Genomic DNA, 27,507 nt, shown 5'->3' on the forward strand with positions numbered 1-27,507 from the left:
TTAGCAATCTGTTAAAATCTTGATGTAACAAAACAGTAACATAATATTATAATGTATAAAATCAATATTTTAAATAGGTATACCATTATATTCCAACAATGTAAAATTCAGATCTTATCATTTCTAAAAATCGTAATGTTCAACTGAGACAGCTTTTTATTACATCTATAGAGTATTTTATCTAATTCATTTGCATTTTAAAATTTAATGAATTGAGCCTATTTGAAAATGTATTTTTTATCAATATAATTTCAATCATATTAATGAAATATTAGTATTGTGTCTATAAACATACATATTTGGAATTTACAAAATTTTATTTGGTTTGAATTATAATTTAAAATCAAAATTATTATTGTATTGTATAATTTTTTTAATCAAATAAAAAAAAAACTAATGTTTTTTCTCAAAAAAAAAGGGGGGAGGTGTAGTGTGTACGCATCCTTTCCCCATATTAGGCATAAACCACTAGTATATAAGCTTAGGATAATCTTCATTCTACTACGATTAAACCTACAGTGCGCACATCGAACTGTTTTATTGTGTCTCCCGAACGTCACACATTACACCCCTAACGACCCAGGTTACTGTCAAGGATCAATAGAAATGTTTTAATTTAGGTAAATAAATATTTGTAAAAACATTGTTAGTATTTGTAAAATAATTTGTATGTAGCTGCATAATTGGTATAGGTATTAGGCTTCTAATTAATATATTCTTGTGACTCTACTAGGACATTGTGTAAAGGAATCAGGTACAAATTATATTTTTTTGGTTGTTCATTGTCCGAGTTCACGTTTCTCTCAAACCAAATCTAATAATCGTAAAGGTAGCAGGGAAGCGCTGGACGCAGGCCGCTACCAATCGATCAACATGGAAAGCATTGGGGGAGTCCTATGTTCAGTGGACGTCCTATGGCTGAAATGATGATGATGATGAAATCTAATAAAAAAATTTTTTCGTTTGCATCATTCATACATTACATTAACATGATCATGTATTTTTACATACTATACCTGTAATATTCAACTTGTACCATAATTGTTCAATTGTAGTTTCATACGAAGAGACATATGAAATATTTTTTCACCTTTTTCTTAATTTATTTTTTAACCACCGTAGTTGGAGGTGCTTACATAAATAAATTCTAACAAAAATGTGAAATATTCTCCTGTTCGTACTATTGTGGCGGGTTTAACATATCGGATTAAACAGGTATTCTATGTGCATAATGTTTCTTTCTCCAATGATCAACTAAATTATTTTTTGCGTCAAAAGTAACGTGTTCATTCAATCAAATGAAATCATAAATATTGAACAGTCAATTGAAACGTTTCACGCGCCCCCTGGCGGCGGCGTGTCGAATGCGCGGGCGCACGATATCGCTTCACGCGTGTTAGCGCACAAAGAACAACTGTTTGTTTTGTAGCTACCGATTAGTTTGCTCAGTTACAATGGGTAAAAAGTTTCACTATGGTCTATAATTTTTGTTTAGCAAACAAATAAATCCACTCAAGTTACATGTTGGGCGCCAAAAGTTTAATTTGTGAAATTGAGATTTGAAAATTGATAAATTTGATTGGAACTAAGGTTGAAAATGAGTTAAAAGCACTAAATGTAGCCTGTTTCATGTACCTAGGTATATTCGTTTTTTGTTTAGGGTTAAGTATAGGTATAAAACGTTCGAAAAAGACACGGAAAAACAACAAGCCCATTTGCTCATCCATCGACACGCCAACATGCAGCCTCAGTCCGCATTCCTCACCAAGTCAGCAATGTAGTAATCGTATCATCGTTCCAAGTCCCAAATTTAATAATTCATTGTCGTATTCATTGGCGACAAATTCAATTACGGGCGTCCCCTGGCACCGCGTCCCCTGGGCCCTGGCGATTCTGTTAACCCGTCGCGACCTGCTCACTAATTCATTCGGCAATCACATTCTGTAATTATGTGACAAATCCCTTGTTGCGGGTGTTGCGCGCCGAGGGGATCGCGCTCGTTGGGGTTAGTGGCTAGTTGATGGGATAACACTTTGGGAAATTGGTATGTTTAGTTCTTTAGCGCATTTTAGATGCAGTTTGCATCAATATGTTAATTTAGTTTATTGACAGCGCAAACTGCAGTTAAAAAACATATTGTAACTTAACCGATTCGGATATTGCTTAAACAAAGTTCGTAGATTGCTACGCCGTAGCCTCGTAGAAAATTCGTAGCGTTGTAGCAAACTAACGTCTATTGTTTTAAATAATAATGTAACTGCTTGTTTTTATTTCAAATATTAACGCAAAAAAATACCTATAATTTGATCTGCTTGTATTAATACTTAGCCAAAACCGGGCAAATTTATGTAATAATCTGAATATCTAACGACTAAAAATACACAAAAACTTCTATCTGCGATCACTGTAGTGTATCAGTTGATGAGCGAAAAACTAAAGATTAAAGTGTTACTATACAGTTTTTTTAGACCATTAGTATGACATTTTGTCCACCTCATAAGTACATGTATTAGTTTAGTTACAGCTGCAGCTTGCGAGTTCAGCAAGATCCTACTTAACCTTGATGTTTTGTCGTAGGTATGCCGTCCCTGGACGCGGCGAAAGACTTCACCGTCGACGGGCTCACCGGCTACAACGGCAAGAAGAAGAAGAAAAAACGCAGACACAGGTTTGTTTCAATTACATTACATACCCTAAATTAGATTATTATGTCTTTGAGTGGTCGAGTGGTTCTACGTATGAAATTATGACATGTTAATTTTGCTCTTTATAATTTTTTCATGTCAACGCCTAAAAACGTTGTCGTTTCATATTTTATAGGCTTTTCTCAAAATTACTGCTACGTTGGGTTTTCAAAAGATATTTTGTGTCACATTCGTAGCACCATTATGTCTGTAATAATTATCAACTTGATGAACTACCGTCTTATTCATTGATTGTTATCGTTAAATTATGACCATAAATCGATGTTACACCTAGACGTTGTTTCAATTATGACGGTAGTCCTGTCACAGCATATTTGTGTAGGAAACTTTCATTTTACAATTAGACTTATACCTGCTGCCGATCTAGGATGCGCGCCATGATATAAGCTATCGTCCATTTTAGTCGAAAATTTTTCGTCTAAAATAGATAAAATGCCTCATAAGACATTATAACAGTGCTCATCCTAGGTTAGCAAGTCCGTCATTAGAGAAGAATCTGCACTTATGCCACTGCTAACCACACCCATTTGTTCCTCAGCCGAACCATCTTCACGTCGTACCAGCTGGACGAGCTGGAGAAGGCGTTCAAGGACGCGCACTACCCCGATGTATACGCGCGCGAGATGCTCTCCCTCAAGACCGACCTGCCCGAGGACAGGATACAGGTCAGTCCACAACCTACTAAAAAATATCGGACTTTTCTATAAATTCCTAGGGGGTTGACTTTTATAAAAACATTTTTTGGACGTCTAAACACATATACCAAACAACTGCTTTTGGGAAAACACGTAGGCTAGTGTTGAAAAAAAGCAGCACTAGAAATTAAGTTATTATTGTCAGCCTCTGTGCAATAATTTTACAGTATTGACTCCAGCTAAAGGAATTATACAGGTAAAGCTCATTGATGATTTGATGCACTTATTGTACCTTTACATAGACATGTTCAAAAGTAATAAGTATTATAAAATTGAAACTAAGTAGGTACAGTGTGTATTATCCTGTAAACAAAAGTTGACTATACCTATCTTATTTAGTTAATTTAATTGGGGAAGATGCTAGTGCATAGTGTTTTGTACAATTCTTCGTCAAATTATACTTTTGAGATAGATTTGTTTATGAGTGAAGTCTTTTAGGAGTTTACTTTTTGTTTCCAAAAATCATATCCTTCCAATAAATAGGAAGTCAACCCGACAAAAATATCCTTTGTCCGTTAATTTAATTTAAAGGGCGATTGAATTTAATGGCTCTAATTTTTTCGACATATCGAATTTCTTTTGACAACTCTGCAGATCTTTTGCGGTTTTTTTGCTAATCGAATTAGACAGAAAAAATCGCAATGAATTGGACCGTTAAGGCCTTCAATGGTGAAGAAAGACTTCTCAAATATCTGAGAGACGTATTGCCAATAGTCGAAGTCGATTTGGAACTCGACACCGCGGTAAACGTACAACCCACTTTTTAGATTTTTGGGGTTCCTTCGAAACACGAAGTTCGAAACTCAATAGTTTGCATCAATATTTATTTAAAAACTAGCTTTCCGCCCGCGGCTTCGCCCGCGTGGATTTTTGTCTGTCACAGAAAAACTTTATCGCGCGCGTCCCTGTTTCAAATACCGGGATAAAAACTATCCTATGTTCTTTCCCGGGACTCAAACTATCTCTATGCCAAATTTCATCAAAATCGGTTGCGAGGTTTAAGCGGGAAAGCGTACAGACAGACAGACAGACAGACAGACAGACAGAGTTACTTTCGCATTTATAATATTAGTTGGGATATTGGATAGGTAAGTATATTTATTTAATTTAGACTATTTTATTTTATTTTGGAAAAATGGAATGTGTATGTTTCTTGTGTAACTTACTATGTATAATTTCATTAATTTAACAAACGAGATGAAGTTAAAAAGGTGTAGATTTTAAAAATCCACGTCGTAAAGTTTTAAATATAATCGATTTTCGGGTTTCATCTTAGTGAATTCGTTGTTTCACTTATACATAATATAAAATAAAGGCAGTTTTGAGATTTGAGAAAATATTAAAGTCACTAGGTACAAAATTATTCATGTTATTTAAAGAAGTTAGATTCAGCCCCTTAATTTTAATTCAAATCAACCTTGCTCAATGTGATGTGGCTATCTTATGCCGTCAAATTATGTCACAGATGATTACCCCAAAAATCTCTATCGTATTAAATGTTTATGTTTGTTTAAATAGACCACTTAATTTTTTGTGTCGTTTTTTCCTTGTGGCTGAGTGCGGCCCGGATTAGGCCTGTGTAGCACATTCGACACCCGGCGAAACGAGACACCTCGCCTCTGAATACTCGGAAGGAAACTTTTTTCTACACTCAATTGTGCAATAAGTGATCCGTTTAAAACGGGCTGAGATTTCGTGGATTTTGGAATCAATAATGAATTGATTGATGAAAAATGTAGAGACGGAGAAAGATTTGATCAAATGAATGAAATTATTCTAAACATGATTACTTGCTAACTGCAGATAAATAATTTCAGCTTATAGACACCACAGGCTTTAATGAGGCTATTTTAGATATCTAACCAAGTCTCTAAGTTGTAGTTTGTACGTTGAATACAAACCAAACGACATTAGTTAACTTCCAAACTAGCAGCTACATATTACGTGTTTTGCATCAGGCTGGACCGCAAACAGTGGAGCTTCGCCCCCGGATCTCCCGCCTTATATTGTACGCGTAATTATTACTAATAGTTGTCTGTCCGCGCGCAGCCCTCCTACACAAACTCCCGCCTGCCGCACCCCGCCGTCCCCCACAAACATACATTTATGAAAATTTCATTTTCCAAACTCACGATCCTCACCCAAACCAAAATAAACCCTAACCTAACCGCATAAAGTTTAGTGCTACTCAATTTCCTCCAAGAGGAAAACTCTACTATCTGCGCTGTGAAATGAAACGTATCGCACCAATTTTAAAGTGCGTTTTTGAGTGGGCTGTCAAGATATGAGTAATGGCGGAATTTCGGTATAATGGCTTACTGGGGATTAGGTTTCCCCAATTCAGTCGGTTGTGAGACGTTGCAATAAATGGATTATTATGCAATCAGACGGCTCCGTGTGCTTATACAGTCTTAACAATGTTTTTAAATTATTTTTATGCTGGATCCTCTTTTGTATTGGTACATTAATATTCTTACAAATGAAAATTTGTCTTTTTGTATTCTAAACACATGAAGGTTTGTTCTTTCACTTGTTTCTTTTATAAGTGAATGCTGGGGAGAATATATACTTAAATAATATCTGTTGAACATAGCTTCTTACATTGATGAAAGTAATAGCTGAAAGAATTAGCTATATTACGAGCAGTTATGTCCATGCAATATACTTGCAGACTCGCATACTACTGTGGGGCAAAAAGTAATTATGATAAACTAAACATTTTTAATGCACATCATTTACTAAATTACCATAACTTGGACAAAAACGAATAGTGCAGTAACATAATATAGGTATTATATTTTCATCAATTTATGTTCTTCCACTAAAAAGTAAAACTTGTAAATGTTTACGTCTGTAATAAAGTTATTTTTTTATTATGAAGATATTACATGCTACTAAACTCTATATTCATATATCACTGGACCCTTTTATTGAACGTAGGGATCCATATGAATGTGAAGGTCTTGTAATGTGATGTAAATGCAAAATTTCAACAGACAAAGCTAGTTTTTTACGATAAATAGTAATACTATATGCGTATTTTTTTTTGTGTATTCTTCATTTTAAGCAACCAAATAACTTCAATCAAATTCTGTTTTTGTAAATTCCTTACTTCGGCGTTATAATAATTAAAATTATATTACAACAGTTCGGAACATCTCTAAATTGAAACTAACGACCGGACAGAAAGTTTCATGATCTCTATTTTGTAAATTAGCAAATGTAGAGACGCCCTCGGTCAGTAGGTATTAGGCGGTCAATGGATACCATTCTTCATTCACTTTGTTTTGGTTAGACAATTTGCTTTGAGGTAGGTAATATCCAGTTGCAGATTTAATTAACGTAATTATTTCCAGGCTATTAATAAACCACTTTGCATAATTATAAATTTAAACGTACCCTCTTATTAGTTCGACAGGCTCATATAACCAGTGCCTCTACCATGAGTTTACCTACCGAGCACCTCGCTATCGAGGACGTAAAAAAATGTATGGCAAATTGTACAGCGCCTCTAGCGGTTAGTAGCTGAACCACAGCAAAACTAAAAACACTACCATGAGTTCATCTCAAATCGTTAGGTAAAAAACCTATCTAAATGAATACGATAGCGACTAAAGTTTTTATTAAGTTTCATACAAATAACTTACCATGAGTTGCAATTTTCAAAGATGTCATCGAAAAATACCTTAGCTGTCACAGTAACGTAACTCACTGGCTTATTGACGTGTGAAAAGCAAAATAAAATTGTGGTTTTAGGTCATTTTAGGTGTTTTCTTTATTAAATTATGTCGGAAAGAAGTTTATTACGATGGAACATGTTATCTGCATGTGGGCAGACCTCCCACTAGGTGGACCGACGATCTGGTGAAGGTCGCGGGAAGAACCTGGATGCGGGCACATTGTGGAGATCCTTGGGGGAGGGAGAGGATGCTGCGTTTCCCAGAGATATGCGAGGGAATTGTGTCGTGCGAAGATGTCTAGCTGTGCTGTGAAAATGTGTGCGGGTTTCCACCAAAGCTGTGCGAGGAAAATGTATCGTACGAGGATGTGTAGCAGAGATTTGAAAATGCTCATTAGTGTTGTACAGCCTGAGCCTTTTCTACCAGAGATGTGCTGACCGAGGCGAGGTAAATGAAGCGATTCTATTGGTTCTTTACAAACACATCCTTCGCTACGCATCCTCGCACATCTCTGGTGGAAACGCAGCCTTACGAGATCATGATAGAAAGCTAATCCGACAATGAATATGTATTTTCATAAGTTGAAATTTACTTTTGTTTTTAATCAGTCTGTGTATTATGTATTAGGTTTTGTGAAATAAATAGTCAATAAAAATTAATCATTTTATTTTCAACTAGCTTTTGCCCGCGGCTTCGTCCGCGTGAAATTTAGTTTGTCACAGATCGTCATAATTATAGCCTATATGTTAATCTGGGTTATAAACAATAATACTGTAAAGTTTCATCAAAATCCGTTCAGTAGTTTTTGCGTGAAAGAGTAACAAACATCCAGACATCCAAACTTTCGCATTTTTAATATTAAGTAGGATATTAGTAGGATATGTATTTACTTAATTATTATTACTGACGAGATTGCTACCATGTATGTTTAGTGACCATGAAAGATTAAAACAATATAATGTATTTAATTAATTATAATATCTTAAGTTTTACAATAATAAGGTAGGTATATCCATCCAGTTACCCTAGGTCTTTATTATGGATTTAATTTACAAGTAGGTAAGCACTCTGCTCTAAACCCTTTGGCTTCAGGGAAGAACCTGGAGCGCCACCAGTCCAGTGTTCCCTTGGCAGCTCTGTGTTTGCGAGTTGCCTTCTTCTTGCTGTTTAAAGTCACTCCACACCTTAAAAAATAAACATTACAAATAATAATGACGAAATAAGATAAAAGCAATCAAAATGAATATAGTAGTAGGTATTTATACACACTTTTCTCAATTTCTCAGTAGTGTTGGTGTCGCCGGTGGCATCAGCATTTCAAGTTCGCGTGTCCGTTAGTTCCACCCACCGTTGACTATTGTTGGCTCTTTCTTGGGGCCCTTTAGTGGGCATACTCAGATCGCCATATCTATAGAAAAAAAACTTTATTGTATCTAGAAAATATAAATCTAGCACTCATATTACTGAATTTTAGCTAGGCACGTGGAAGTTATGCTGGAAAGGTTGTATTTCTCCAAAAAAACCAGCTCAAAATTATTCGTTTCATTTCTAGATTCCTCCACTACATAGTATGTTTATTTTTACTTAACTTACCTTTCCATAAATTCTACAATCAGTTTAAACGGATAGGCGCAGGTTCTCATTTTCCTATCCTGGTTAAAATCAAATTTTTTGTGGAAAATTATTCATCAATAATTCTTAAACAAAACATGTTTTGTTGTCTGTTGTCATGACAACAGCTGCGTCAAAGTCGCAATGACAAGAAATAAACAATACAAATTTAAAATAATCATATTAATTCAGCTTAAGCACTGTTCTAGGACACTTGAATTTTGCAGTGTTATTTTTGACATTTTCGTTATTTCCTACTCTGTCTTTTCTATATAGTTAGAAAGGAGCGGCATTCGTTCTTTCATTCATCCATTCATAGAGTGTGAAGTTGGATACGTTAACATGCTCACCAACATGACATCAAGAATCCATCGAATTATCGCTGACGAGTAAAGTATACGGTAATTGAACTCATGGTATGATTTTAATGCAAACTTCATCGATCCACGTTTAAACTCTATCGACCGTAGTATACGAACACAAGTTTTCGATGGCAACTCATGGTAGAGGCACAGGACTAAAAATACACACAGTTTAAGTAAGAACACAGTATTGATTCAGACCTAACAAATTGCCTTTCAACGGGTTTCCACACTCGTAGCGCCATCTGTGGGCCGCGCGCGCCGACCGCGTCGCCATGGCAACCGCGCGCTTATTGGCTACTCCGGCCGGCCGCCATCGCGGCGAAGCGCGCCAACCGCCGTGAAGGGCCACTCAAATCTCAGTCTTACGCCGCTAGTTACACGGTTGTTTTTAATTAGTGCGCGTTTGGCAGTTGTGACGTAGCTCGCCGCCGGCCGCATTATTAGCCCCGCCCCGCGAGAGGGGCGCATGGCGGCCGCTTTGTCTCTTGTCTTTTTGCGTCTGTTTGCCGTAACGATTCGTGCGTATAGCACCCGGTTTGATTGTAGGTGTCTGATATTGGTTGGGCTTGTGGTTATTAAGGCCAGACAACTTTCAAAGTAAATTATTATTTGAGAGGTATTATTGATCGTAACTGGTGTGGTAGAGTCAAAGATATCGCGTTTAATAAGGCAGAAAGAGGCAGGACCATCATGATTCATGAGTCTTCCACATTTTTCTAGAAGTATTTTTACTCAAGACCGAAAGTGAATACCTTACTTACACCTTTTTAGAGCTGTGTTCGTATATATTTCTTTGTATAATTTTGTGAATATAAACAGCTACATAAATATTGTTCAAAATCGGCTTATTCTACTTCATAACAGTATGGATCGTGTAGAATAAAGTGAAAATATGTTTTCATTTCGGCCGTTTGGTGTAGTGGTTCAGAACGGACTACTATGCCGAGAGGTCCCGGGTTCGATTCCCGGCCGGGCAGAAATTGAAATGATGAATTTTAATTTTCTGTGACGGGTCTGGGTGTGACTATGTATAATATTTATGTATTAAAAAAAAAAGTATATAAGTAGTATATCCGTTAAGCTAGCACCCATAACACAAGCATTAAGTTGCTTACTTTGGGGCTAGCTGGCGCTGTGTGAAATTGTCCAAAGATTTATTATTATTATTATTTACATACCTACCTGCCTACATGACATGACCTGCATTTCAGATATACTTTAAGCGTTCAAAGCTTATTTGACTGCATCGAAATGTAACCCTATTCGCTTCAATTATCCTCGCACGTTGTTATTCCGGGCGTATTCGACACCAATTAAACAATGCGTACGGAACGTGCACGATAGCCATTAGCGAGGATATCAGTTCGCGATCCTCCGCCGGCCGGTCTCATATCCGGGTGCCGGCTGCCGGCGGCTGATTGAGCTCTACACCAGACGGCTTGCCGCCCGATGTTACAGTGTTGATTGAAACCTAGCAATGATTAAAAGTTATAAGTTTTTTTATTCATACTGCTTGAAAATAAGACAGAAATATATTTCGCATAGTCAATGTACTATTATTTTAAAAAAAACTAATAAAGAGTCCACCATTCCTGAAAACTAAACATTCCAAAAGTTATATGAAGATTATCGTTAAAAAAATATTTACAGTTTTTGGTAGGGTATGTCTACCAAAATAACCTCTTAAATATACTGTAAAATATAATAATAATGTAGTTCAAGCGATGAAAAAGCACTGTAACAAATCAACTTCTGTAATACCCGTACTTATTGACGTTTTCAATTAAAATTAATTGGATTCGACATGTCATGTTTTTTACATTTTTTATTTTCTAATAGGAAAAAGGTCAATTTGTTGAAAATCATGAAGTTAAATAGAAAATAAACTTGTCACGGCAGCTTTTTCATTAAAACGCCCTCCTACCAGATATTACCTATTCTAACATATACATACATATACTCATTTCAATATCAACTCACATATTCAGTAATCATATTGCATATCTGAAACTGAAACTGCCTGCCCATTAGTGCCGACTATCAGTTGCACCGACGACCGGCGCACCGGTAATGCCTCGCCGCAGCCACCGGCAATACACGGCAGAACTAGGATCTGTTACACGACTCCGATCAGTCTAGTTGTGTATTGAATAACTTGGATAACAAAGCTAGTGTCTGAGAAGTGCAAGTATTAAAAGGACATACTGAGATTGGGCACGATAAAAATGGGAATAACTTACATTATCATTATTGTTATTCTGGGTTATAATAAATAATACTGTAAAGTTTCATCATAATCCGTTCTGTCCGTCCATGCATCCGTTCAGTTGCGTGAAGAGTAACAAACATCCAGATATCCAAAAATCCACACAAACTTCCGCATTTATAATATTAAGTAGGATTATTTGCGGAAGAACACTGTTGTTGTGTTTCCTGTAAATTGTAATTTTATGTGATGAAATTAACATGTAACTAATTTGAAAATTATAAACATGCAACTCTAAACGCTAAAAATTAAATAAACGTGTAACTATCTGTCTGAAAGATTCCATAGCCATACAATACATGTAGGATATTTACAATCAATCTCTTCTTTAAGAAGAACGTATTCAAATGTAGAGTTCCTTTAAATTAAAGGTGTTAAAAGTTTGTTCTTATTAAAATGTAGAGTTTAGGTTGTTTTTTGAAAATTCTCATTATATCTACACATTAACAAATAAATATATCAGGCTATTTCTTAATATTAGACACTACTATTGTAGAGCCTGCGGCCTAGTCTGATTATCATATAATATGATATCCCATTTCGGCCATGTTCGGTCATAGCAGCAACCAAACAGCTCGGGAGTTAATTATTACCGGCATGTCTCGCATACTTTTACGTTTGCAGGGCTGCCCAAAATAATGATTCACAAATAAATAAATATTATCTTTTTTTTTTATAGACTCCCAAGCCGCTTTCGGCTACGGTAACTACGACAAAATTCCTTTAGTCCGCAATAAGAGGGCTACGCTGGGCTGCCCTATCATGTGCCCTCACATAGCTACAGTAGCCAATCTTGTTGTAAAAAAAAAACTCCTGAAAGATGGACGTAACTTTTTATGCCGCGGAAGAGTACCTACGTTAGGACTAACGTACATCCTTATCAAGCTTAACACCTCTTTTATATGAGACTAATGTCCCGCCCAGGTTTCGCACGGGTGCTAAGTATACAATAAACCTTCCTCTTGAATCACTCTATCATAGTATCACTCTAACATAGTTCATAAGAGCCACCAGTGGTCTGAATTAAATAAAATATTTTTGATTTTGATTTTTTTTTATCTATTACAAAAACCGCATCAAAATCCATAGCGTAGTTTTAAAGATCTAAGCATACGTAGGGAAAGACAGCGAAAAGCGACTTTGTTTTGTGTGTGAAGTAATAGCATTTTCAATGTCTAAGGTGTCATTTGGTGGTAGCCCTAGCACACCTCCGAGCACATACCTGCGCAGACATTGGCGCTATTCATGGTTTTATTAACTCGCCTATTACACACGCATGGAGATTTACGATTTAATTTCAATATTAATTAATTTTACTCGTAGCTCTTCATTCTAATGCAAATTAATTTGTTTGTTGTTTTTGATAACAAATTGAATCAATTAGTTCACGGGACTAATCCCAGCTCTCGTTTCTGACCTCTTGCTCGACGACTCTATTTTCTTTACTGTACAACTTCATTACTCGTAGTAGGTACAGTAAGAATCCATACCTCGACAATCAAATCAATCTACTTGTCTCATAATAAGTTATGGTGATTTAATTTTACGCACTAACAAGGACTGAACACTACAAACTGGAGATATTTCCCTCGTTAGGTTAGAGTTACACTCGTCGTCAGAAAACACTCATAATACTTAGGCCTCTAGGATTAAGAAATCACATTATTTCTCAGCGCTCTACCCAAGTAATTTTCCTCAAAACAAAAGAAAAGAACCATAATCCCAAACAACCTCGCTATTTATACAATTAAATAGTCCAATCCAGTTATAATTTTAATGTATTCTCATTGAGGATTCAAAATACGCTGAGTGGCGTCGACAATGACCCGGGAGGCGGGGGTGGCCCGGGAGGGGAGGGCCGGGTCGATGTTCCGGGCAAATTTAGCAATTAGCGTGCGTGCGCGGCTTCCGGCGCAGCCCTGCCCAGGGCTGTCGCAGGTGGACGCCCGAGAATTGTTTCACTGAGGTTTTTGACTTACTATAATTTCAAAATAAACCATTACTGTATACCTACTTCATTTTTTCATGCAAATCACCGCTCTACCTCAATGATAACTCTTCTTTGCCTGGCTCTTTTTCCCAGTGTATTTGGGGTCAATCCTCCGTATCATGCGTCTACCTCAATGATAACTAAGTACTTAGTATAATTTGAAGATACATTTGTTGTTGTTCCTGTAGCAAAAGATGATTGTTTTGATTAGCACATCACCGACTTAAATATTGCAGACCAGCCAGACTAAATCTCTCAATTATTGTTTGAAATGTTTTTCTTTTTGCTAAAAAAGAGAAAATCATGTTTTGCACATTATCGAGGGAAAAAAAAACAATTTTATATCGTTTTGTTTACCAAAAAAGTAACAGCTACCCCACATTTCGCGCCGATGATAATATCCTACGCTAGGGGCTGCTGATTGCTCGCCGTATGGCGGCACTCGGCGGCCGTGGTCAGCTGGCCTGCTGTAGGGGCTTGGGAGGAACAATCTTGGGGATTTTGGTAATACGCCTTTTGTGACGCAACAAGCTGAAAATCTAAGGTTAGTTATAAGAAACAACCCTCCTTGGTAGCTAATGAGTAAAGACGGCCGTCAGATAGTCAGCAAGAGAATAATGAAAACAACGATGCTGCATTTTCATAAAAAACATCATCTGCACATTTAAAGTTACGTTATCTGTAAAATTTTGCAGTAAACTCTTTAATATACACATTTTAGACATATCAAGGCCAAATTAACATAAACACAAAATTATATCATATCACAATTCCAGTGGAATGCCACCAACTCCCATTATAATGGGTAACAAACGACATGCGGACATTGTATAAAACGCAAACTATCCGACCGCACCGATAATCGGATCACGAAGATTTATCGCCACTCCATGTATAATAATCGATTTATGAGATAAACTATAAATTATCCGGACACCGATACCACAACACAAACTCTTAACGATGTAAAAATAGGGTCGAAAATTATGTAATCGAGCTGTAGCGAATTTTTTGGGGACGCACGCCCCACACGAGTTCGAACCCCCGACTCGAGCGTTGTCCCTAATTTGTAATAATGAACCGGTCCGGCGACTTAAAAGCCGAATCTGCAAGTAATGACTGTTTTTAAAATTATGACAGCCGCTTGAGCGACGCGTTTGCGCTCACAATGAAGATGAATGTGTTTGCGAAAAATTAAATTTTAACTTGCATTAAAAAGTGACACTTATTGAATTAGGCTCCGATTTTAAGGAGGGTTGTAATGGACTTTTACAAGTGCTAATCAATTTAACGATGAAAAAACTGAAAGAGGAAAAAATATTCAACACAACAAACTTATGTTTGATGTTACATGTTTTGATGTAGTAATTTTGTAAGTAAGTAAAAAATAAATTAACTTAAAGGGTTTTGTGTAAAAACATCACATTAGTCTTTCTTCTTACGACTTATGTTTCGGACTGAAATTCACACGGGAGAAGTCATATGCAAAAACTAGTGACCAATAATTTCATTAACTTAATAAACAGCACTATAACAAAAATTGATAGCCGTTTATTAATCGCATGACTTTGGCGGGAATCAAACGACATTGTCCCCTACTGTTTAGTGACACAAATGATAATGAATGGTCCCCATGGACTGCGATGGGCTCTATATTAAATTATTCGCTGCAAGTGTTGTGTTGTCCTCGTCAAATATTCATGGGATGTTTTGGTTTTGTTAAAACATAATGACCGTAATGAAATTATAGTAATTCATATTAATTGACGTGTGATAGCTTGCACTTTTGTAATTAGGTTATGATTCACATTAACTATGACTATAGGTATTATTAATTTGAATGATTTAACGATGTTCTAGTTTTAAAGACTTTCCCGACTCTTAAAGTTCAGAGTAAGTATCCGCTTTTATAAAAGTAACATTACTGTAATAATGCGCTTGAAGTTTAGGTTAAGTTTCCGTTAGACCAAAAAGTACATGATTTGAGTTGCAAAATGCAATTGGCCTCAAATAGGCCATAGACTAGAAATGCATCGGGTTTGCAAATTATAACAAATGAAAAACGCACTGCAGTTACATCACATTATGCAAAAGGACTGTCCTTAATCTCTACAAACACACAACTCGGCTTCAAACTGAACTAAACGTTTATTTTAATACGCTTGTTACACCACAACAATGCGCAAGCGGCGCCTATAATCCACTGCAACGCATTAACTTAATATCGACTCTACATCTAACAAACAGATACTGTTTTTCAATAACATAACCCTATGACAAAAGAACAGACACTACTTTAGTGTGCATTTTGTGGTGCGTCTACGCAACATAATAGACAACACCTCATTATGATGTGTTACGCTCTTGCGCACGCATTTGATGTGAACTGCGCGCGGAGGATGTTTAGCTTGCAATTAGTATATACGGATAATATTATTATTTACGTTGACTATACAAACGTAGACTACGAGTAGAAATATTTGTGTAATACCTAAGGTTATTCGTGCTAACGTTATTTCACTGTTACGAAATGGCGGTATTGAGAACATATCTGTCGATAAAGATAAATTCTACCAATAGACCAACATTTTGCTGCGTCCAATCTCACATAAAGTAACAAATCAAAAACAATGACATCACAGCATGATCTCTCGTTTGTGTCCCAATTTGTCGCAAACCGCCGAAGGCAACGTCCCAGACGTGATAACTGTAACTCGCGCGTTTCCAATGATGCGGCCACGTGCGCGCGCGCCTAACGACGCGTTTTCCCGCCCGCCCGCTGCGCGGCGCGAGCCGTTACTGTTTTACAAGATTACAAGGGGGTTGTTTTTTGTTATGGGAAACCGATGGAGATATAATATCCTGGATAATGACCAGTGTTTATCCTGGCGGAGGTAATGACGGATTGAGGCCGTATTATGGTTTATGGAAGAGCAGCTTTGGCTAATAATTGAGGAGAGGACGTTATGGACATTGAAAATAACTAACTAGCTTACTTAACTTAGGATTACTAGCTAGCTAGCTTAGGATACACAGTAAGGAGTATAATCTATAATATAAAAATGAATCGCAAAATGTGTTGGTAAGCGCATAACTCAGCAACACCTGGACCAATTTTACCAATTATTTTTATAAATGTTCGTTGAAATCCAACGATGGTGTTTACGGCGAGAAAAATCGAATAATTTCCGGGAAAACCCTAAAAACAGCGGGCGGGAAGCTAGTATCGCATAAATCCGTCGACACAAAATATCGGTAGAGCTGTAGAATTTATAGGAATCAAATTAATAGAGATTTAGTAGTTTAGTTTTATTTATTTGCCGTATACGAGTATACTATAATAAGTGATTCAGCAATTTACGACGTCGTTACGTGGAAATCCAATACTATCAATAGACGTTTAGACCCCGTTAGAAAATAAATGTTCAAATTACTGAAATTGCTAAAAGACCTCACAAATTCGGACACACGATCTCCCAAACCAAATCAATTGACGTACAAATATCCCAAAGGCTGTTTCCAACTATTAAGCTTGTCGTCTGCTAAAGAGATTAAACCGATCGAGACGATTTCAATGCCGTTAATCACATTAGCCCAGTGCTGGGCCAACGCCCACTGGCCAGTGCCCAGCAATAAGCGAATTGGTCCGAGATGTGATTGAGTTGGAGCATTGTGGACGGAATAATGGCCGTGGGAGGCGGCTGGGGCGGGCCACAGGCGGCAGCGACCCAAGCTTACATGATGTAGTTTACAATTACAGAATTATAGTCTGTGTGTTGTTATAAAATTAATTGTATCCCATTTCTTTTATTACTTACTTTGTTTTCATTATAATTCCAATAAATAGATCTCTATTAAACCGTACTTCTTACATAATAGTATAGAATTTGAATTTACAAAATTCTTAATCTTATAACCCTCAAAATCAAAATCAAAATCAAAATCAAAAATATTTATTCAGTTTAGACCACAAGTGGCACTTATGAACGTCAATAGAAAATAATAAAAAAAGAAAAAGGTAGCCCTTATGGGGCACTTTACATGTCTCCTTATCTTTTGGGCCCTACCAGCGCTTCGAGACAAACATATGGCAAGTGCTGAGAAGAAACGCCGGAACAAACTCAGTCACCACTTATTGCCAGGAATTATCTAACGGTAAGAATAGTCAAATTTAAGTACATCAAATATGTGCAGACTGAACTGACCACGCATCCTTGTCATCAATATAGTCTCGAACCTTGTAGTACCCTTTGGACATAAGGGTATTTTTTATATGTATCTTAAATTTGTTTATTGGCAATTCGACAAGGTTGTGTGGTATTTTGTTAAATATGGTAATACATTTCCCCAAGAATGAATTACCTATCTTATGCTACTCTTCATTGCACTCACCAAACCCGTCAATGATTAATTGTAGCCTATTCCGTTCCTCTACAATTGTCTCATAGTTGGTGTGCAGCTCAGCCATCTCTTTCTTTAAATGCTTGTTTTTATCCCACACATCCATCAGCTCCCTCTCATTGTCCTCTCTTTCCCTATTTAATTGCTCAATCAAGTCTTTGGCTGCCTTCAAATCTCTCAAAGCCAGTTGGAGTTGGGACTCCTCCCGGCGAGCGAAGGCTTTACGTGTAAGCATTGTTTCTTTTGGTAAATAAAAAAGTATTAAAATGTAAATGCCAAAGGATCAATTGATCAATAATTGGAGGTTAACAAAAATGTAGGTAAATATAACCTCTTACGCGGGTGACAGTATAAGGTCACAATAATAGTATTTCGTTTCTAAAATATGCACTACTGTTGTAAATATAAAACAAATAGGTACCTGTTTCGAAAGATAGAACAATGTTAACAAAATCCAACGTAATATTTTCGTAATTGCACTGTCAAATCGGTCCTAAGTATTTGCACAATTTGCACCATAAACACAATGCAATACACAGATTTAAACGTTATTTCACTTATAATTACATAAAACAGTAACAGTGATGAGTTTAGAGACCTTTTATGATATTAAATTAAATAAAAATCAGTAAATAAATTGGGACAAGTTCAAATCAGCTGTTAGCGGTAGTGTTGCCACAGGAAAAAAAAAAAAAAAAAAAGAAAAAATCCTATCCAGAGCACGCTGAGCGACTCCTTTTTATGACAGTTGATTGAATTGAATACTTTTGCTTCCTCTCATCACTTGTCCCATGTCGCATCCGAATGGAACGATACTGCTAAATACACAATAGTTCGCTAATGTGATCCGAAATCGCATCCGTCTCTATTTGGGACAGTCAACCGGGTATTTTCCCCATTTTCCGCCTTTTTCCTTCCCATGAAGAACGACATTAGTGCGGCAATTCCTCCGATTCTGTGTATCTGACCATTCGTTTATGGTTGCTTCGACAGTAACCACATTAACTGCCCGATAATAATACCGCTTGCTGCGACTTGTGGGCTCTTGAGTTTACTCAATTGAGGGTGTTATTTAGCGTTAAGAGGTTTCTCGACGATTGTTTGGCAACAACTTAACATTGATTTACTTATGTTCATCAATTTAAGTACATCATCGCTAAAGCCTGGCTATTTTTATTTAAGTATGGATTTTAAGTAACTAAACATTGACAAAATCCTTTGACGATTGAAGGCTTGGTTTTGTTCGAGATTCCTTTGAACACGAACGACTTCAGAGCTTGATTGACCTATACTTCTAGCTAGACCTGGAATTCTAGTTAAAAGTGCTTGAAGCAAGTAAACCTTAAGCATAGTTATATTGGATTCCGAGCAATCTCCCGGCGGAATAAAACAGAACGGCGCCGGCGCGGTTCAATTACGAACTTCTGCGGGCTCCCGCGAAAGCTACGGACTTGGCCTCGATAAACAACATAAGTCAATTAATTGTATGTTGATACATTTTATTTGAATTTACATTTTCTACTAGGTCATACAAAAATCTGTTACGTTGCTATTTTCCAACTATTTTAGTTTCAGCATGAGATATTGCAACATAAGATATGGAATAAGTTTCTGTTTCATTTGCAAATGTTGCAGGCTTTACAGGCAATTATAAATAATGTAGAGATCTCACATTGACTGACTTCCATGAACTAGTTAATAACAAGTATAATTGAAGCAAAGAACATTTATTAAAAGTTCCGAAGTCCGTAGCGTTCGTGCAGCAGAGCCCCAGAGCCCCAGAGAGGTGTAAGTTTTAACAGGCCGCGCGTTCGGCGAGCCCGATCGCTCCTCGGCCACTCATATAATCCTCAGTATAATACACTAGGGTTCAGATTTTTTTTAAAATCAATTTGTAGATTTAATACTAGTAGACCTAGTATTAAACCTACAAACATAGGCATAACGATAAAATATAAGTAAGTGTTAGCTACAGTGGCCGAGCAAGCTCATAAAATCAAAATCAAAAATATTTTATTCAATTTAGACCACTAATGGCACTAACTTATGAACGTCAAAATATAGTAAATAAAAAAATAAAAAAAGGTAGCCCATATGGGGCACTTTACATGTCTCGTTATCTTTTGGGCCCTACCAGCGTGTGCAGCGCTTCGAGACAAACATTTATGGCAAGTGCTGAAAAGAAACGCCGGAAGAAACATAATAATAGCACAGAAACTAAATAAACCTTCCGATTACCTACCTTCAAGGAATGTAGAAATGTTAATATCATATTCTCTACGAATTATGATATCAAATTCAACTTCTTTTGTTTCTATGATCAATTTATTAAGATGTCTCAAATTATACAAAAAATCTACGACGCAATGGTTTGCGGTCTGCAAAGAAAGCGGTCTGCATAGAAAAAGATGTCTCGGTCCGTTGCGCCGCGTTTATCAAGTGTGTACTTTTATACTACGAATGTTTACTTATCGCAACTTAATATCCTCCGAGCTGGAGCAGAAAGAGATACGATTAAGATTTTACAAAACGTTAAACCAACGTTGTATTCCGCCGGTCTCCGTCTATTCGCGTTATTAAATCATTTATGTAAAGCAGCCGGCAAATGGCGTGAGACTAACTTGATAATAGCCCTCCGAAGACCTCCCCCTCCCCCCACGGTGGCGTGGGTCTGCAGATTTGTTTAACGGTTTTATTAGACAAACGATGATACAGAGTTGAGTCGACTGGGCTCGGAGCAATAAATGGTAATGTCGTGTGTGATGTATTGCTACTTTGCGATCCGATTTGGCCATGTTCTATTTGTGTAATAGAAGAAAAGATATCCCATCAAAAACATTCTGTAAAAAAACTAGCCAAGTCTCGATGGAGCTGCTTGTTTATCTCTAAAAAGTAATGAAATCTAGACAAAGTCGTGCCAAGTCTATGGTTCTTTACTGCGATTTCTTTATTATTATAGTTAATGTTGTGTGACTTGGCCGTTGAAGGTTCATTACTTTTTAGAGATAAACAAGCAGCTCCATCGAGACTTGGCTAGTTTTTTTACAGAACGTTTTTGATGGGATTTCAGTTTCACTTCTTTTTGTAGAATGTGGCATAATTATTTAACGTCGTCGTCCTTTAATATTATCGGCATATTTTACGATATTAAACACATCATCATCCTTTAAAATGGACAACGAATCATAATTGTTTTAATAATGACTTAACCTTAGCGAACCTCACGATTTAATTAACAAAATCAACCAAATTCAAATTACACATCATTCAATTCAACTTAATCGACGGGGGGGTCTAGAGAGGAAAAAAAATCTGGACACCGCGGTGCAGAAAATCGACGCTCAAAGTGCTAGCGCCATCTAGCGGTGAGCGGTACAGGCGAACACCACGGTGCCGGTGTGGCGCTAGTAGTATTGATTATGAATGTGGTGTTACTCCAGATCTTCGATTTTCCTAGTTTTTATAGTTTTCCCTTTATGTGGCCATTAAACCCTAACTCTGTACCAAATTTCAGCTCTCTGAGTTTATGGGAAGTACTAGTTCTATTTTGATGATCATCAGTGAGTGAGTGAGTGTCATAAATGCGAAACTTTGCTTTCGCTTATCTTCGGAACTAAATGACCTACAGACTTGAAATTTTGGATTTTAAGTATGTGATTATAGCTTACTAGATGACGAAAATTTCTGCGTTCTGGTCTTATCCAGAGGTTCTCAAATAGGGGCCTGAAAATGCGGCGAAATGGTTCCAGTAAAGGATGGTACGGCAGTGTTTGCTTCGCGCTCACTGCCGTGCCCCCAGATTTTTAACAAGTAAATAATCTTCCCTACTTTTACCAACAGTTAATAAAAAATATAATTCAGAAGTGATTAGCATAAAACTTTAAGGTGCGTGAACATGTAGATTCACGAGAATACTTACGAGTACATTTTGTCAATGAGTTCCTTTTACAATATTTGAAATCAATTACATTAAAACATGAAGTTATTAACTGAATTCGGTCGTGATTAGTCGCACAAAGGCGCCAGCTACGGCGGGTGCGGACAATCGATTGATCGGCCACCGGAGTACAGTCCACCACATGACTCGGAAATAATACAGGGTGAAAAAGATTAATAAGAAATGAAAATTATGAGAATTTTATCACAAACATTGCCAAAAGTATCCATCTTTTTATTTTAAATTTAATAGCCAAGCAAAATGTGGAAAAAATATTGTGAAGACAGGATAACTGATGATGAAATTGAACTTTCTAGCAAAAAGTTTAGATGCTAAAGACCAAGAAAGTCTAGACTTGGATCTATAAAAAGTATAAATGTTCTCCACTCGATAAATTACAATGTAAAAAAAATCTCACCCTGTAAGTTGTTTACCTGTCGGCTCACTATTGATTATTCGGGCCGATTGTACTATTAGACAATAGACACGCAAACCGCTTAATTTATTAATTGAGTAATTTGTGAGCCGGCGAGTGCGAACAGTACATTAGGCGGCCGTCAATCAACTGCCGATTGATCGCGGAGCCTCTAATTGATTGCGGAGTTGGCTTTGAATTGATTTTATTATGAGTATATTGCCGAAAATTATTTTTCGGTTGTCGATACTATTTTACGTACTTCAGTATTTTCTTTGTAGTTGCTACGAAATTCTGTCATCTTTAGGTCTGTGTAAAGGTATTTCTAACTATCGACATGTAGTGTTAATACCTGCTATAATGTCTTATTCAGAGAATCTAGGACTACAAAGTTGTGTAAAAACTAAAAAAGGGTTTCCCTAAAAAATACATTGAAACAAACAAGCGGCGGACGAACGGAATGAAGCAATAAAGTGCGTGAAACATTAAATTGGGGCGCGCCATTAATCCCGCCGTGCATTCGACCCCCGGCTGGACACGACACGTGTTTTTGTCTTGCAAAACAAACGTCCGGCAGCGAAGGGGTTAACTAGGAAACGAGTTGAACCTAATAAAATTGCAGATGCTAAGTTTAGATTTTTAAAGCATCGATCCTATTGAATATTATGACATTACGGACTGCCTAAATTGGTAGTGCCGTTTTAATTTGTGTGTATAGAATACAGAATACCTATCTATCTATTGCTTTTCATCATCATCATCATCATCTCAGCCATAGGACGTCCTATGACTATGCTGAACATAGGCCACCCCCAATGCTTTCCATGTTGCCGGGTTGGTAGCGGTCTGCGTCCAGCGCTTTCCTGTTACCTTTATGATGTCGTCGGTCCACCTTGTGGGTGGACGTCCCTATTGCTTTTAAAGAGATTTTAATAATTATTATTATCCAATTCTTTAGTATTGCTCATTAACATACAAAACCTGTATAGCCCATGTTTATTCCACGTAGCTACAGAGAGCGGTAATTGATTACACGCCGCGCATCTGCTCAAACAGGCGCTGCTTTATTAGTTTGTCCAGACATAATTAATTGTAAGAGCCAATCGCGATTACACGCCTTTCAGGCTATTGACGCAGTTATAATAAATCGTCGCCAATTTCCCGACTTGTGAAAATAGCATAGAATTAGCTAAATTAATCAGAAAACAATTTTCTAATTATTACCTGATTAAAAATAGGCAATTTTCAAAAAAATATTTTGTAAAAACTAGACATGCTAAATGGGGATTTTGTAGCTATTATTTAAATTGTCTTAACTAGTCGCTTATTCAATAAAAAGGCCATGTCTGAAAAATGGTCTTCATAAAACACTGTGCGCTTTATTAAAAGAGTAACAAAATAACATGCGTTTAAATCAAATTACCCTTTGTCCACTTAACATGAACAAATAACTAAATGACACATCCATTTACGTCTGCTTAATATAATGATATTGGTGACATAGGTGCCATTCTCATAGTGCAGTTTTACCCTCTAGAAATTTTTGTGCTGGGAGTTTATTGCCTTAATGAAGTATTTTCTTGTGCACTATTTTAAGACAAGTTTTCAAGTATGTACATAGTATTACTTCTTTGTTTCTTTCGTTTACTATTTAATACGTACTTCTTTGTATGTACTCGACGATAATGATTAATTTCACACTTCCTTTGTCTGGAGTTAATGGTAATTCTCAAAAACATTATTGTATGTATTATCAAAACAAACACTGCCGAACGAGGGAAATACCTAATTATAAACTTTTAGGTACACATTATGAAATCTATTAGAATATTCTGGTTGTGTCTAAGTTTGGCAAGGCAGGATAGTAAAAAAAGGATTTATATGTGGTAACAGAGGTGTACCTATGAAGATAGAGCCTAACTTTTTGCAGGTAGTGTAGTAAGAGACATAAATCAGACTCTAGATCCAGATGTCCCAAGAAAGTGTAGAATGCCATACTGCTTGTCGTTTGTGAATGCGACTCCCTTAAAAGGAATAGGAAATACTCAGAAGTAAATACAAGAATAGAAAGGCCATTTATATTTATAAAACCATCGCAAAATATCATGTAGTTTCCTCATAACATTGGCATTGGTTCCCCGATCCAAAGTTCGGCCAGTCCACACGCCCCCGTCTCCATCATGACGCCATAAACAACGCGCGCGCAGCCGTGAATCACGCAGCGGGCGCGTAACTACATTACTGTGCGCTGGGTTTTTTCGTCTGTGTCGCCGCGATTGGTGTGTTCATATTGTTGTTAGAACAATATGTTTATATGGGAGAGCATATACATAAAGGTAGAGATGGTATCGATATTTTTTCCAATTCTTCAAAGGCCGGGGATTTGGACCCCTCAAGTTTATTTGTATTAGGTTGGATTTCCAAAAGTGAGACACTCAAAGCATGCCTGAAATGAATTGTTTTATGTTTTTTTGAGCATACTTTGATACATTTGTCCATATAGGATCTACAGGGTCAAATCAAATTGACATCGCCTACCTACTTATAACATGATTTCTACTCCGTTATTTCTTCTAAACTTCATCCAAACCTTTGGTCTCTATTCTTCATCTTGAACTTCTGCTAAAATAGGTACACCTGCAGTTAGATAATAAGAAAACTATGGTTATTTCCGCCTTTTGCATCTGAAATGGAACTCCTGATATTTCATAGAAATCACTGAACAAAATGTAAAAAGTGTTACAGTTGTACGTACAATAAATAGTTTCCTTGCTTGAATACGTTTAGCAGCAAAAAGTGAAAAGGTTGTTGGCTAAAGGATTACGTTCAAGCGGCGGGAAAACATCTCTAGGGGGCAAATAGGAAAAACGACCGCCGCATCGGCCGCCATTGTAGGCCGCCAAAGGGTCAGGTGGCTAGATCTCTTGCAAGATTTGCTCTGCAAAGTGTTGACAGTTTACCTAACAGAGGATCTTTTTCTGCACACTAACCCTTCCGCTGTAAGAAAAATGTTCAGGTAAATGATAGAGTCGGATAGATCGCTGAAATTGTCCGATTTGAGTTCTGAAGATTGTTTTGTTGATAAAGCTGGTTTTTGTATTTTTCACAAACGTCCCAGACTAAATACACGATCACTCTCATCGTTCATCTGGTTTATTCACATCACCAGTATAAGTATAGTGTTCAAATAAGTTGATTTCATTTGTACACAATTCATCTAAGGTCTGTTGCATACATTTTGTGCTTACGACAAGCAATTTATGAAAACCAGTTTCATATATAATTTTGGGTAATTTTACCCATAATCAAAGGTAATTTTGTGCGATCACCTTTCAGTACGATAAAGCATCCACTTTTTTCTTTTTACCTTTCAAGTTCAACAATCCACCGATATAGGTAGGTACCTACGTTTGCGTTATCGAAAAGATCTCAAATCAAACAATCCAGGATTCGCGTGTGAAGATAACTTCAAAAATTCACCCAAACCCTCCAATTTGTTGGTTCAAAAGTGTGTAAATTGGACGTCTCTAGTTGTTTACGGGGCTGTTGGGCCACAAACTACTCGGATTGGACCCCTTCTTCCCGTTCGCCCACTCGTTATCCTATTTGGCCCGCTCTCCCGGGCAAGTTTCAAGGCGGGTAAATAAGGAGTACATGCCGGGAATCTTCCGCTTCGCGAACCAACTTGCGGCGAGGCTCCGCGCATAAGAAGTAGTTTAAACGATTGGAGCGCTTCGAGTTTTTATATCGACTTTAAGTAAAAACTCTAGTAACAAAATAGTTTCGTAAAATCCTTTCCTAGCGGATGCCTACGTCATAACATCTACCTGCATGCCAAATTTCAGCCCGATCCGTCTAGTGGTTTGGGCTGTGCGTTGATAGATCACTATGTCAGTCAGTCACCTTCAAGTTATATACATTTAGATTGATGCTATCACATTGTTATGCTTAGGAGCAACGCTCTACCTGTGCCCTCGACCTCGCGCCAGCAAACAGCGGACCGCATTGGCCAATTACACGCGCTGGCCTGTTTGAACAGCTGCTTCTGCGCAGGAGTCACTGCGGTGCTGGCGAGGACTACAGTTCGATTCACTGTTTAAAAATGTTACATCCAATGTCTAAAAGTGAAAATTACATACAATAATGCGCATGGATTCTTTACAGCACATTGACATCTCTTCTGATACTGATGATGAAGGTCAATGATCTCTAATCATCAGAAATAAATTGCAGGTAACGCAAAACGATAGATTACTGCCTTTTTATGTTAAAAAAAATTCATGTATTGAAATAATTAAATTCCGTCTACTATTTAAGACAGACTTAATGAGATTCATTCCTTCTTTGTTGGTTGAAACAGGTTGCATCTCGACAAAAACACCTTTCAGCAACCTTATATTTTATAGGAATGTTGTTTACAGCCCACAATACTCTATTTACATTCCTAAAAGATTTGTTAAAAGTAGCTCACTAATACCATAAATGATATTCATTATAGCAACAGCTTTAATGTCTGTTCTACACATGTCCAACTGTCATATCTACCTACAAGGGTCCTTAAATTCTAAGGCAGTGTTCTCACAGCCCTAACAAAGGGCCTTATTATCGCCTTATTATTATTTCAACATTGTTGCAATAACGCCACAATAACGCGCTATCATTATTTGTTTAACATTCTAATGAGTTGAATGAAATGAATCTTCCACTTGTCTGATGAATTATAGACCTTCGTACACAGATATAAGGGCGTCAGGTCGTTGCGCCAGTTGTAAGATTGGTTCGATTGTCCCGGAGTGACATGGGTGTGTGTCAGCGCGGTTTACAGAGAAAATACAACGGTTATAATGATTAGTGGAGTCCCTTCGAGAGGTTCAGGGAACTAGGGTTGACGGGAAAGGTTTTTATTGGATTTTGTTGACTCTTACAAAAATGCGTTTTGGCTTTAAATATGACATCGGAGGGCTTTATGCTGACGTATTAAGATGACCGGATTTTTAGCAATTCTTGATAAATTTTATAAAGGGCCTAGCTTGCACTAGATCTCTACCTTCTATTACTTCAATTGTCTATAATAGTCCTTTGTCAAACTTTCACGACTGCAGCAAACAACATTTGTCTCGTATCATGGCTATTGCAATCCTAGCTCTGTGCTACTCTATCTTTCAAGATTTCATCTATTCTGATGTATTGTAATTTTGGTAAAAGCGGCACCTTTATCGTTGAATGGTACTTACCTAACGCGGGATAGGCGCCTACTACGTACTTTGGTGAATCTTATTATAATAAACCAAGAATGTAATTCCGTGCCAGACTCTGTAAACCTGCAATTTTCATGGCATTTCTAAAGATGCATTGGCCTTGCTCCTTACACTCTAGGGGCAAACGGTGAATTATGAATGGTTTTATGAATAATTATCCATAATTAATAATTATTATACCAAT

General features: G+C 37.1%; 1 protein-coding gene and 1 long non-coding RNA gene across 2 annotated transcripts in view; one reads left to right on the forward strand and one right to left on the reverse strand.

The window, feature by feature from the left end:
• Nucleotides 1-27,507, forward strand: part of LOC114349679 (visual system homeobox 2) — a 95,974-nt gene that overhangs the window by 37,218 nt on the left and 31,249 nt on the right. Inside the window, exons 4-5 of the mRNA XM_028300149.1 lie at nt 2,578-2,668; nt 3,244-3,370. Coding sequence (XP_028155950.1) covers nt 2,578-2,668; nt 3,244-3,370 — 218 coding nt within the window. The remainder of the gene's footprint in view (nt 1-2,577; nt 2,669-3,243; nt 3,371-27,507) is intronic.
• Nucleotides 8,217-8,734, reverse strand: LOC114349663 (uncharacterized). Its single transcript, XR_003655650.1, has 3 exons — nt 8,674-8,734; nt 8,350-8,488; nt 8,217-8,264 (listed from the first exon to the last, which is right to left on the reverse strand). It is a non-coding gene; the product is annotated as an uncharacterized LOC114349663 (long non-coding RNA).

Source organism: Ostrinia furnacalis, unplaced genomic scaffold, assembly GCF_004193835.3.
Source record: "Ostrinia furnacalis isolate ACB-3 unplaced genomic scaffold, ASM419383v2 OfSCF0695, whole genome shotgun sequence".
Taxonomy (NCBI): domain Eukaryota; kingdom Metazoa; phylum Arthropoda; class Insecta; order Lepidoptera; family Crambidae; genus Ostrinia; species Ostrinia furnacalis.